Source organism: Muntiacus reevesi, chromosome 1 (genome assembly GCF_963930625.1).
Source record: "Muntiacus reevesi chromosome 1, mMunRee1.1, whole genome shotgun sequence".
Lineage (NCBI taxonomy): Eukaryota > Metazoa > Chordata > Mammalia > Artiodactyla > Cervidae > Muntiacus > Muntiacus reevesi.
In genome coordinates, this window is record NC_089249.1 from 127,478,896 (window position 1) to 127,492,857 (window position 13,962).

General features: G+C 39.9%; 1 protein-coding gene across 2 annotated transcripts in view; it reads right to left on the reverse strand.

The window, feature by feature from the left end:
* The window catches only part of AK5 (adenylate kinase 5), a 258,098-nt gene that overhangs the window by 106,918 nt on the left and 137,218 nt on the right, over positions 1-13,962 (reverse strand). For both annotated transcript variants that reach the window (XM_065910763.1, XM_065910756.1), the window contains exon 8: positions 11,050-11,126. In XM_065910763.1, coding sequence (XP_065766835.1) covers positions 11,050-11,126 — 77 coding nt within the window. The remainder of the gene's footprint in view (positions 1-11,049; positions 11,127-13,962) is intronic.

Sequence of the window (13,962 nt, forward strand, 5' to 3'; positions counted from 1 at the left end):
TAGCTCCACTTGCATTCAGGGGAAGCTCCCCCTCTCTTGTCTATTCTCCAGCTCTTGAATGAGCGAATCCATCCTACGAGTTTTTAAACATGTTCAAGTGTCTTCTATTACAAACAAACAAGACAGCCTACCCCAGTAGCTCTTTGGAAGGCCAACAATGTCTTCCAGGTTTCTATACACAATGGCTATTTTCCATCTTCCCTTTTCTTACTCTTCGAATCAACATTTAACACTCTTTGCTCTTTGAAATACTGTTCTCTTTGGCTTTTAGAATACCACATTCTGCTGATTTTGTTCCTGTCTCATCAACAACTTCTTTCACATCTTTTTTGCTGCCTCTTCTTGCGCTACCTGGAGAATCCCATGGACAGAGGAGCCTGGCAGGCTACAGTCTTTGGGATTGCAGAGAATCCGAAACAACTGAATGACTTTCCCTTTGCTTCCCCTACCCAGCCTTTCAATTTACTCAGCACTCAGCTTTAGATCCTCTTCTCGTCTCAGTTCTGTTCTTTTTCTCTAAGTATCTCATCTCCACTTAGTTTCAAGCTCTACCTATATTCAGAAGCTCACAAATTTATATGCCCAGCCCAGATCTTTCCTCTAAGCACCAGACCTATGTTTTTAATTCTTCACTTGAATTCTCTACTTGGGTACATCAGAGCACTTAAACTTAGCACATCTAACTAAAATTACACTCATGCTCTTTCCTTAAAGAACTGGTGTTTTCTTAGTGTTTTTTCTCAGTGAAAGTCACTACGATCCACCCAGCTGTACAAGTTAAAAATGCAGGCATCATCTTCAACAGCTCATTCCCCCTTGGATCTCATTTCCATCCCAGCCTGAAGTCCTGTTGATTTTACCTTACAAGTACCTCTCGGATTCATCACTTTCTGTCCACCTCATCCAGTACTCCACTGTAAGGTACCATTCATGATCTCTTGTTTGGATCACTGAGCGTCCTCTTGGACTTCCTAGATCCATTCTTGCCTTCCTCCAAAGTGTTCTTCACGTTGCAGTGAGAACAACCTTTTTTTTTTTTTTTTTTTTTAAAACACAAATAAAATGTTAACATACCCTTCTCTACCCCAAACAAAACAAAGCAATTCTTTAGTGCTTCCTGTTGTGCTTAGGATAAAATCAAAACACCTACTTGCTTTAGTGGTAAAGAATCCGCTGCCAATGCAGGAGACATACGAGATGTAGGTTCAATTACTGGGTTGGTTCAATCCCCTGGAGGAGGAAATGGCAACCCACTCCAGTATTCTTGCCTGGATAATTCCATAGACAGAGGAGGCTGGTGGGCTACGGTCCACGGGGTTGCAAAGAGTTGGACACGACTGAAGCGACTTAGCACAACACAGCATCTGCTCTACAAAGGCCCACTCTCCAGGCTCATCTCACACCCACTCCCCTTTGCTCTACAAGCTAGTCGCACTGGCCTTCCAGATGCCATGCTTCTTTCTGCTTATTCAGGCTATTCCTCTTTCTGAATGTCCCCTGTACCCCTCAAACTTTCCTGTTCTTTCACTTTCTCACACATACTTGGGACCGCTTAACTCATCTTTCAGATCTTAACTCAAGCATTGCTTGCCTTAGAAAAGCTTCTCCTCACCTCACTGACCACAACTACATGCTACACCGTGTACTTAATATTTGAAGTTTATTTTATATTGCAGTAGAGTTGATTACAATGTTGTGTTTGTTTCAGGAGTACAGCAAAGTGATTCAGTTATACATATAGATGTATCTATTTTTTTCAAATTCTTTTCCCATTTAGGTTGTTACAGAGTATTGAGCAGAGTTTCCTGTGTTATACAGTGGGGTCCTTGCTGGTTATCTATTTAATTTATTTATTTAAGATTATTTATTTATTTATTTAGTTGCCCGGGGTCTCCGCTGTTGCATACAGGCTTTCTCTAGTTGCGGTAAGGAGGTCAACTCTTTGCTGTGATGTGTGGGCCTCTCATTGTCCTGGCTTCTCTTGTTGCATAGCATGGGCTGTAAGCATGTGGGTTTCATCACAGGCCCTGGAGCACAGCAAAAGTAGTTGTGGTGCATGCTCTGTGGCACGTGGAATTTTCCCAGAGCAGCGGTTGATCCCATATTGGCTGCATTGGCAGGTGGATCCCTGTCCATTGTGTCACCAGGGAAGTCCTTGGTTATCTATTTTAAATGTAGTTTGTACATGTCAATCCTAAACTCCCAATCCACCCATTCCCCAACCCTTCCCCTAAGTTTATTCTCTAAGTGTGAGTCTGTTTCTGTTTTGTAAATAATTTCATATGTACCATTTTTTTTAGATTCAGCATATAAGTGATATCATATGATATTTGTCTTTCTCTGACTTACTTCATTTAGTATGATAATCTCCAGGTCCATTCATGCTTCTGAAAATGGCATTACTTTATTTTTTTTAAATGGCTGATTATATATGTACCACAACTTCTTTATCCATTCATCTGTCAGTGAACATTTAAGCTGCTTCTGTGTCTTGGATATTGTAAATAGAGCTGCAATGAACATTGGGGTGCATGTATTCTTCTGGATGGTGTTTTACTTCAGATAAATGTCTAGGAGTGGGATGGCTGGATCATAAGGTAGCTCTGTTTTTAGTTCTTAAGGAATCTCCATATTGTTCTCCATAGTGGTTGTACCAATTTACAACCCCACCAACAGTATAGAAGGGTTCCCTTTTCTCCACACCCTCTCTAGCATTTATTGTTTGTAGAATTTTTGATGATGGCCATTCTGATTTGTGTGAGGTGGTATCTCATAGTTTTGACTTGCATTTAATAACTGGTGATGTTGAGAATCATTTCATGTGCCTCTTGGCCAGCCTCCTTTGGAAAAATGTCTATTTAGGTCTTTTTTCCATTTTTTGACTGGGTTGTTTGTGTTTTTGATATTGAACCACATGAGCTATTTGTAAATTTTAGAGATTAACCCCTTGTTGGTTACATCATTTGCAAATATTTTCTCCCATTCTGTGGGTTGTCTTCTCATTCTTTTTTAATGGTTTCCTTTGCTGTGCAAAAGTTTTTGAGTTTAATTAGGTTCCATCTGTTTATTTTTGCTTTTATTTCCATTACTCTTTGTTGTTCAGTCCCTCAGTCATGTCTGACTCTTTTTGACCCCATGGACGGCAGCACGCCAGGCTTCCCTGTCCTCACCATCTCCCAGAGCTTGCTCAAACTCATGTCCATTGAATTGGTGATGTCATCCAAGCATCTTGTCCTCTGTCATCCCCTTCTCATCCTGCTTTCAATCATTCCCAGCATTAGTGTCTTTTCAAATGAGTTGGCCCTTCACATCAGGTGGCCAAAGTATTGGAGCTTCAGCCTCAGCATCAGTTCCTCCAATGAATATTCCAGATTGATTTCCTTTTGGATGGACTGGTTTGATCTCCTTGTAATCCAAGGGACTCCCAAGAGTCTTCTTCAATACCACAGTTAAAAAGCATCAATTTTTTGGCGCTCCGTGTTCATTATGGTCCAACTCTCACATCCATACATGGCCACTGGAAAAACCACAGCTTTGACTATATGAAACTTTGTCAGTAGGAGACAAATTGAAAAAGAAATTGCTGTGATTTATGTCAAAGAGTGTTCTGCTTATGTTTTTCTCTAAGAGTTTTATAGTCTCTGGTCTTACATTTAGGTCTTTAATCTATTTTGAGTTTGTTTTTGTGTATGGTGTTAAAGAATGTTCGAATTTAATTTTTTTTAACATACAGCTTTCCAGTACAATTTATTGTAGAGACTATCTTTTCTCCATTGCATGGTCTTGCTTTCTACGTCAGACATTAATTGACACTAACAGTGGACATTCTTGTCCTGTTCCTGATCTAAGAGGAAATGTTTTCAGCTTTTCACAGTTCAGTATGATGTTAACTGTAGGTTTGTCATATCTGGCCTTTATTATGTTGAGGTAGTTTCCCTCTGTGCCCACTTTCTGAAGAGTTTTTATCATAAATGGCTATTGAATTTTGTCAAAAGCTTTTCCTGCATCTATTGAGATGATCATGTGATTTTTACTCTTCAATTTGTTGATGTGGTGTATCACACTGGTTTGTGGATACTGAAAAATTCTTGCATTCCTGGGATAAATCCCACTTGATCATACACATGGCACTATGTGCTTCTTCTCCCAAACACTTAACATAGTTTTAATTTTCTATCTATGTGATTATTCTATTATCTATTTCTACCTGTAAGAGTAATGAGAGTAGGAACTGTATCTTCTTTTGCTCACTGTATATACTTTCAGTAACTCATATAAGAGTGTGGCACATCAAATATTCTCTATATGAGTTGAATGAATAAGTAAATTTTAAAAGGTGAAGTCATGGGCTTAACTGAAGCAGTTATGTGGTGTGAGAAAAGGGACCCTCCCACTCCTGACACAGCCATTAAGTCATCTGGACGGCTGTTAAACAGAATGAGTATGTGACAGTGTTAGACATATTCTTCCTTCCTTGAAAGCTGGCATTAAACAATGAAAAAAGGAGCTGGGTGAACATACTATTTTAAAGGGAGGGCAGGGTAAGAAAACCATGCTGGGGGAAGGAGGTGAAGGCCACAGAGGTGCCATAAACCAAGGGACCCAAGTGCTTTGAGAAAGCAGAAATGCAAGCTAGTGTCTTGAGCCCCATACATTGTACGAACTAGGAAATGTTCTCCTGACTTGGCAGTAATGAGATGACTTCTAAAACTCTCTAAGGGGAACAAATAGGCAGAAGCTGGTTTATAGGACAGAATGGGGGTTAGGGCATAGAAGCAGGGGAGCTGACTTCTCTTTCACCAAATTTAGTGCTGAAGGAAAGGGTAGAGGAAAGACAGTATCCTATGTGGGCTTTCTATGACATTTGGCAATTTTTATGGCCTTCTTTCTTCCAAGAGGGGATGGTGGGTGGGTTGGTAGGGAGAGAAAAAAGATACTCTGAAGATGAGAGCTTTTGGAGAGATGAAGCAGTACCAGTTAATGGAGCAAAGTTCTAGGGCAGATGGAAGGAATGGGACCAAAATCTTGGGCAAATGATGAGTCTAGAAACACTCTGTTGTTAGGAGCATATACATTATGAACTGGTTATGTCTTCTTGGAGTATTGACCCCATTATCACTATGTACCACCCTTCTTTATCCCTGATAACTTTTCTTATTTTGAAATTGTCCTGTCTGAAATTAATATAGCTATTTTTGCTTTCTTTTATTTAGTGCTAACAAGACACATCTTTCTCTATTCCTTTTTGTTAATCTATATGTATCTTTATATTCAAGATAAGTTTCTTGCAGACAGCTTATGGGCTTCCCTGTGGCTCAGTGGTAAATTTAGAATCTGCCTGCAATGTAGGAGATGCGGGTTTGATCCTTTGGTTGGGGAGATCCGCTGGAGAAGGAAATGGCAACCCACTCCAGTATGCTTGCCTGGAAAATTCCATGGACAGAGGAACCTGGCAGGCTAGTCTGTGGGGATGCAGTAGAGTCAGACATGACTTAGTGACTGAACAATAATGATGAAGACAGCATGTGGTTGGGTCTTTTTTCTGATTGATTTTGAAAATCTCTGTCTTTAAATTGGAGTATTTAGATCACTGATATTTAAAGTGTCTGCTGATATAGCTGGATTATCATATAGCATATTTGTTGCTATTTTCTATTTATTGCCCATGTTCTTCGCTTCTACTTTTAATCTCCAAACATTTTCTGCCTTTGTGGTTTTAGTTAAGCATTTTATATGATTCCATTTTCTCTCCTTCCTTAGCATATCAATTATGTTTCTTTTTAAACTTTTTTTAAAAAAGGTGGTTGCTCTAGAATTTGCAATACACATTTAAACTAATCCAAATCCACTTTGAAATAAGTGGACAGTACAAGTACCTTATAATAACAAAATATTCCTAATTCCTCCCTTCCATTCTTTGTCGTCATTCATTTCACTAATACATAAATATACATAATAAAATACATTGTTGCTATTATTGTTTTTAACATGTCATTATCTGTTAGATCAATTAAGAATAAGAAAAATAAGTTTTTATTTTACTTTCGCCTTTTCATTCTCTGATACTTTTCTTTATGTAGATCTTAATTTCTGACCTATATAATTTTCCTTCTCTCTAAAGAACTTCTTTTAGCATTTCTTGCAAGACAGGTCTACTGGTAACAAATTGCCTCAGTTTTTGTTTGTCTGAGATAGTTTTTATTTCTCTTTCACTTTTGAAGGATAATTTTACGGGATACTAAAGCTTAGACTTTTTTTTTCCCCTTTCAGCACTTGAAGTAGAAAAACTAGAAATCATTTTTTTGAGCGCATATTGTGTGTTGGTTGAGTGACAGGAGAGCAGAACACAATGCAAGAGGATATTAGAACACAGGGTCTCGTGGGTCCCCCAAGAAGGTGAACCTGACATGGAATGAGAAGGGCTTCCTCAAGAAGAAGTGTGGTCCTGATGGACCATGAGTAGAGATTGTCCAGCACTGGGGTGATGGGGCTGCAGAAGCGTCCACATAGAGGAAAGAGACCTCCCAAAGCACAACCCCCACTTAGGGGAACTGCACATGGCTTGGTGCGGCTGGCACATGGAGTGTGTTTTGGTGATTGGCAAGGGATGAGTTTGGGGAAGGAGGTGATGGTCAGACTAATTTGAAAGTTCCCATGTATATTGATAAGAGTTCTGATTTAATTCTGACATCAGTGAAGAGCCATGAAGAGTTTTAAGCAGTGGGATATGACGACTGACTTGGCGTTTAAGCAAGATGATTTTCGTGGGTGAGGAGCCTGGGGAAGGGAGACTGGTTCGGACACTGTTTCAGTGGTCCTGGGGAAGAAGGGTGAGGGTGTGAACCAGGGAAGTGGCAGTGGAACTGGAGAGGGAAAGAGTGATGCCTGATAGGAGACCAGGCCAGCTGACCAGCTTTCTGATCACCCTGATGTAGGCAGGGAGAAAAAGGAAGGAGATTAGGAAGACGCCCTTGTCTCTGGCTTGGGCAGCTGGGAGGATGGTGGTATCATTCACAGAAATAGGGGAAACAGAAGGAAGAACAGATTTTGTGGGGGAAGACAGTGAGTTCAGTTTTGGACATTCTGAGTTTGAGATGCACGTGGGAAATCCAACCAGTGCTGGTTAGCAGGCAGACATAGGCGTTGGGAGCTCACCAGGGGACTCTGAAGGAAGCGGAAATCATGCCTGTGGTCGAGCTTCTCAAAGGATAATGTGTGTAGTGAGGAGCGAAGGTTCCCTTTGCCAGGATACCGGGGATGCTCACATTGAAGTAATGCACCAACAGAGCGGAGTTCACAAGGAAACCAAGAAAGAGTGGGCCAAGAAGTGAGAGGAGTGTGAGAGAGAGAACAGTAAGTGCAAGAGCTTTGTGGCCCAGGCTGGCTTGGCACTCACTAAACACTTAAGTAAGCTCCGTTTTTCAGCCTCCTTAGACACAGGCAGAGTCAGTGACAGGGGATGTCTCATGATCGTGGGAGGAAGAAATATGCAACTAAGAGCAGGTTTCCGCCACCCCCCACCCATGCTTTTCCCCTTCTTATCCATGGTCCCTTTGGAGGTCTCTCTGGAAGGAAAACACTCAAATTTTGATGGTTCTTGTTTTTGTTCTAAGAATGTAAGCTCCATTAGTTTGCTATTCTTTCCTTTTTAAAAAATTAAAAAAAAAAATTTATGGCATGCTGAATCTTAGTTCCCTGAGCAGAGGCTGAGCCCATGCCCCTTGTGGTGGAAGCATGGTGTCTCAACCACTGGATCGCCAGCGAAGTCCCTTGAGTTTTATTTGTTATTATAGCAGAGCCTCACCTGTCTTTCCTGATCCCAGCTCTGCAGTCAGACTGTGTTGGAATTCTGTCTTTACATCTTGCCAGGTATGTGACTTTAAGTAAACTTCTGAATTCCTCTGGGCTACAGTTTCCTTATCAGTGAAATTGGGATGATAGCAATCTCATGTAACTGTCTCGGGATAAAATGTAATAAATGTGAAGCATTTAGAACAGTATTAAATACTATAGAAATGTTAGAAGCTAATAGGACAGTGTCAAGAAGTGGAGATGATTTATAGTCACGGTCAGCAATCTATGCTGCTGCTCTAAGTCGCTTCAGTCGTGACCGACTCTGCGAACCCATAGACAGCAGCCCACCAGGCTCCTCCGCCCACAGGATTCTCCAGGCAAGAACACTGGAGTGGGTTGCCATTTCCTTCTCCAACGCATGCAGGCATGCTAAGTTGCTTTAGTCATGTCTGACTCTGTGTGACCCTATGGACAGCAGCCCACCAGGCTCCACCGTCCACAGGATTCTCCAGGCAAGAACACTGGAGTGGGTTGCCATTTCCTTCTCCACAGCAACCTATGGCCACAGGCCAAATCCACTCTGCTGACTGTAAACAGCATCTTTGTTAAGAATGGGCTTTACATTTTCGGAGAGTCAAAATAAATCACCAGAAAATATGTGGAATTCAAATTTCAGTGACCATAAATAAAGCTTTACTGGAACACAGCCACACTTCTGTTTAAGTACAGTTGTGGTTGCTTTTGCACTACTGTCACAGGAGTGGATCAAAGGCAGCAAAGGTCAAGAAAGATAATGAAAAAGCGCTAACTGGAATCGGCAATAGATTGTCAGTGACCTTGATAATGGCTTTATTTGGAATGTGAAAGCGTAAACTAGCTTTTGGTGCCAGACTGATCATAGTTTGATTCCTGACTCTCCTGCTTGTTAGCTGTGTGGTCTTGGGAAGTCATTTAAGCTGTCTGAGCTTTAGTTTAACAGAGCTACCTTCTTAAGTCATTGTAAAGATTAGCAATGATGTATGTAAACCATAAAACACAGCATCTGACTTACTGGAGGTTCTCAGAAAAGGCAGGCACCCGATTTATGGACTCTGTTGCCCCTCCCCCCCAAACTGCTATAAGGTAATGCCTTTTCACTTTTAGTATTTTATTTCTGTCTTTAGTATTTTGTGTTCTCCGTGTTTTACATTATATGCCAAGTCTTTGCTCAAATCTCACCTCTTTAATGAGGCCATCCTAGTTAATATTGGCTCTCCTAGTTAATACCGTAATCTGTCCCCATTCCAGCATTCCTAACCTTCCTACCTTGTTCTATTTTTTTTTTCTTCTCATAGCACATATCAATCTAGGATATTTACTAATTTACTAACATGTTTATTGTATACTATCTTTCCCACCTGGATGGATGCGCCTTGTATGTTTTATACAATTAGATATTCCAAGTGCTGAAATAGTACCCGGCACATAGTAGGTGCTCTATTAATATTTGCTAAATGAAAAAAAGAATAGGTGAGGGTTTTTTTTTCCCCTGTTCAGGACACAATGTGCTCCTTCAATCTGGGGACTTGTCTTTTTTCATCTCTGTAAAATTCTCAACCATTATCTGTTAACATGAAGCTCTACTCCCTCCATGCTGTCCTCCTTCTGGAACTCCTTTTAGACCATGTTGACTCAATCATTCCATCCTCAGTGTCTCCCAAGTTCTTTCTTTGACAAGAACTCTCGTTTAGCTCTCTCTTTTATTCTAAGGAAATTTCCTCAGCTCTATCATTGTCTCTTTTTAGCTGTGTCTAGTCTACTCTTCAACTTGTTCACTGAATTTTTATTGCAATGACAATATTTTTTGGTGCCTAGAATTTGAATTTCTATTTCTTCCTCATTATTCCTTCTTGCCTCTTGCTTTCCATTCTTTCCTGTACTTATTTCAAGACTTCTAATCTTCTCTTTATCTCTTTGGATATTTTAAATATTCCTTGACTAAGATTTCTTTTAGATTTTTCTGTTCTGTCTAGTCCTTGGGGGTGTGAATCCTTCATTTGTTAAATCAGCGGACTTCATGCTATGGTTCATTTCTTGGTGCTTTATAATTTTAGATGGTGAGCTCACCTTTTATCGTGGTTGTCTGGCATTTGCCTCTGCTGAGGTCTTAAGAGTTAGCAACTGAAAAGGCTCCAAAAATTCATCACTGAATGGCCTGTCTTTGGAGACTGAGGATGGTGGGTTGCAGGGTGCAGGTTTAGGGAAACTGCCCTGAGTTCACAAGCTCCACTGTGAAACTATTTGTGTAACCGCATGCAAATTACTCTTGGAGTCTTAATTCTCCTATCTATGAAAGAAAAATAATAATTCTTATTTCCTAGAGATGTTGTGAGGAATTAGTGAGATAATCAAGTTAAGGAACTTAGCCCAACGTTTAGTATGTACGAAGTGCTTAATAAATGCTAAAAGATATTTTAAATACTTGTCAATATCTTCTCCTTGCTTTGTGATGTAAGGAAAGAAAATGCCTGTGAAAATAGCTTCTGAATACATATGTAAAACAGAGAAACAACCATTACATTTGTACACCGGTCAGATCTATTTCGTTAATTTGTGACATGTATTAGTTGAAAATGGGGGAAAAATTCAGGAGAATATGCCCACTTGGCTTTCAGCCACTGCAGAAGAGCATTGATGAGAGGTGGATGAAATTTCAGACAAGATGCTTTTTAAAAAATAAGGCCTAATTAGAGAGTGGGATCATTTGCCAACTATTTTGGATCATTAAAACAGAGCAGGAAGAAGAGTTCTTCTGCTGAGAAAAAAAGGATCCAGATAAATTTCTTATCCAAATAGAAAATATATGTGACTTCTTGGCTGTGTTGTCCTTGGTCAGCAGTCCCTTTTAAAGGTTAGAGAAAGAAAGCAGTGCCCTGAGTCTCTAGGCAGTGGTTAGTAAATACTGGGCTTATTATTGGGAAGAATGAGACACAGGCAAATTCTTGGGCAAGAGAACCTCATGTAGTCTTACTTCTAGCTCATGTAACTTTTGACCACAGATCTTCCCTTAATTAATTGCCACTTTGAATCTGTGGATTATGGAGAGTTAGAGGGCCAAAGTTAATGAATAAAAGCTGTATGATTTATCATGGAACAGATTATTAGTTATCTGTAATCATTTCACAGAATGATTTGTAATTCTAATTTTCATGAAACATTTATAAAGACCAAAATTAAAAACATTTAAATAGACAAATATTTTTAGGTTTTAATTACCTGATCTTCATAATCAGATCCTGTATCAATGATCTCTCCAGTGTCCAACATCATTGAAGGATCAAGGTCACTTGAACCTAAGATTAGGAAAACAAATGTTACCTGATGGATGGAGGTTGTCTGTGCATGTTTCTAAAGTAAACCATCTCCCATGAGGTTTCCATATTATCCTTGTGATTATATTAAATTCTCCAATATTTTTAACTCTTCCCATCTGCCAGGCACTGTCTGGTCTACAGATGGAAAATGCACATGTAACTGGGCAGGATCCTACAGGGCCTTCCCAAGACAGACCCTTCCTCCATATCCTCTGCTCTGGCTTCTCTCTGAAGTACCTGAATAATAGTATCAGATGCACATTTCCTGAGTTGTTTCACAGATGCTAAAACCACCACCAAATGGAAGAAGTTAACTACTTGATGATTGTGAGCATGTAGCCCCAGACCTACTGTTGCCTAAGGATTGATAATGCTTAACCCCTGTAACATCACTCAGTTACTTCACCATCAACCAGAGAACTGGGCATGAGTTGATTACATATGCTGGGATGCCCCTCCCTCGTCTGGACTTTAGAAATGCTTGGCTGAAACCCATAAAGGAGTTTGGCTTTTTGAGCACTAACTGTCCTGAACTCCTTATCACCTTGCAATAAACATGGCACTTTCCTTCACCACAAACCAGTGTCAGTAGATTAGCTTTACTGCATTTGGGGGAGTGGACCCAAGTTTGGTTTGATAACACAGATATCTAGACACTGTCTCTACCCTTAAGAAGACAATGATCTTGTGGAGGAGATTAACTTGACAACAGCAAGGTTCAGAAACCAAAAGAAAAAGCTACTAATTCTGACTAGCAGTGGAGGAGGTGATGGAGGTAGGATTCTTCCTTCACAAGGAACTAGTTTGTGAGCCCAAACTATGAGGGTGAATAAGGGTTGTCCAGGAGGAGAAGTGGTTTAGAAGTGTGCAACAGCAACTGAGGAGGAAGGAACAGGAGCAAAATACAGTGGGAGTAGAGCAAAGGGTTCCCGAAAAAGAAGGGCTGAGTTTGCTCACTTCATGAGAAGTTGATAAGCTTTTCTTACAGCCTTTGGGTCACATTAGTCCCTGAAAGTAGGAAAAATCAGGTTAACTTAATCTGTTAACACAGAGTTTCTACCCCTAGGTACTACAGGTTACACTGAATTACTTACCCATTAATTCCCAAGGCTTACACTTAGACCAGTAATTTTCATAATGGGGCTCCTGAAGCACAATTGAGTCATCATCCTCATCTAACAAGGCTTTCCTGCTGGGCAATCTATATTACCTAGCTAGCCAGAAAGACAAAACTCAATGCTGCCCATGAAATGCTATGCCCCTGTGAAGAAACCAACCACTCTGCTTCACTGTAAACTTGCCCTTGCAAAAAACTCTTGTTCAGAACATGCAATGAGTAATGTTAAATGAAGATGAACTTCTTAAAAAAAAAATGTCAAGCATTTCACACACTTCTCAGATATAGACCTCTCTCAGAGATGCTACTTCCATATTTTCTTTTAGAAAAAGAACCAAGGTAAGTCCCCACACAGTGTTTCCTCATTTCTTCTTCTCTTCTCATCATCACCCCTGCTGTTCACAAAATTGACTGAGTATTAGCCCATCATCAAATCAACTAAGTACTAAACAGGAATACTACAGTTTATTGTGCTTGTAATTTAAAAAATTTTAAGTACAATAAAGATTTTCAGAATGAAGAAGGTTGACCCATCAAATCATTTTGGAAAAACAACTGTAGAGCTGCCACATATAGTTGAATAACTATGTACTCCTCAATCCGTGGTGATACCCTTGGCAACACGAGTGTTAAAAGTGCCTGTAGGGGTGATATGGAAACTTTAATTTTATATATAATTTTTAAGTAGAAGATGTAATTTTCCTATCTTTGTTCTTTAAGAATTTTTCAAATAAAAGTTTTGTAAGGTGTATCTTAGGGCCAAACTACTTGATGTCTCAGGGTCCAGCTGGAAGACCAGGTTGCACTTAAGTGTTGGGAGGCAGTAAAGAGGTCAGAAGTAAAATGTATACTTCTCTCTGATAGGATCATAGACATTCTAGAATTTAATATTTCACAGAATCCTACTCTGTCACTTTAGAAAAGAGGAAAATGAGCTCTGGAGAAGTTACATAGCTTGGCCAAGGTCATGCAGAAAGTGAGTGAGATCAAAGACAGGTCACAGCTCCCATTTCTAACACAGGCTACTAATTCCAAGCTGTAAGCAGACACAATCCAAAAGGTTTTGTACACACGATCTTCTGTTAAAGTGCTCCACAGGGGAGGACCTGGAGGAGTGTGTGTCTCTTCCATATTCTGAGAAAATAGCAACAGTGAATGATTGATGATGAGATGGGTCACTGAGTGGCTGCAGAAATGGAAGAATGGAAAGTAGAATAAAGGGGTGTCTCTCCAGCCCGTGAAAGTCAAGGTGGCTGCTACTGACAGCTTTGTTAAAGGCAATGCCAACTTTAATGAGCTTTTGTTACTTCCACAACATGGATATGATTCACCACTGACTAGTGAAAGTGGTGATAGGTACTCAGATGATACCGTTCCCTTAGACTTTAAAGTGGTTCCTTTGAAATGAGCAACATGACCTGAACACAGAGGCTCATTGAATATAGAGCTGCTTCAGTTCCTGTGTCCTACTTATTTAATTAGAAACTGTTCTTTTAGTTATTTTAATAAACTACAGCATGAAGGGGTCTTAAACAGCCCAGTCAACAGAGATGTTAATATTTGAAAATGGAACAAGGTTATTAGAAAACTAGCTTCATTGATTGGAGAATGAAGAGGTTTTTGTTTAAAAAATAAACGACTCCTGCTCATAAGGAAGAAAAGATTGGTTTTCCTAATAAAATGTTTTTAACAGAAATG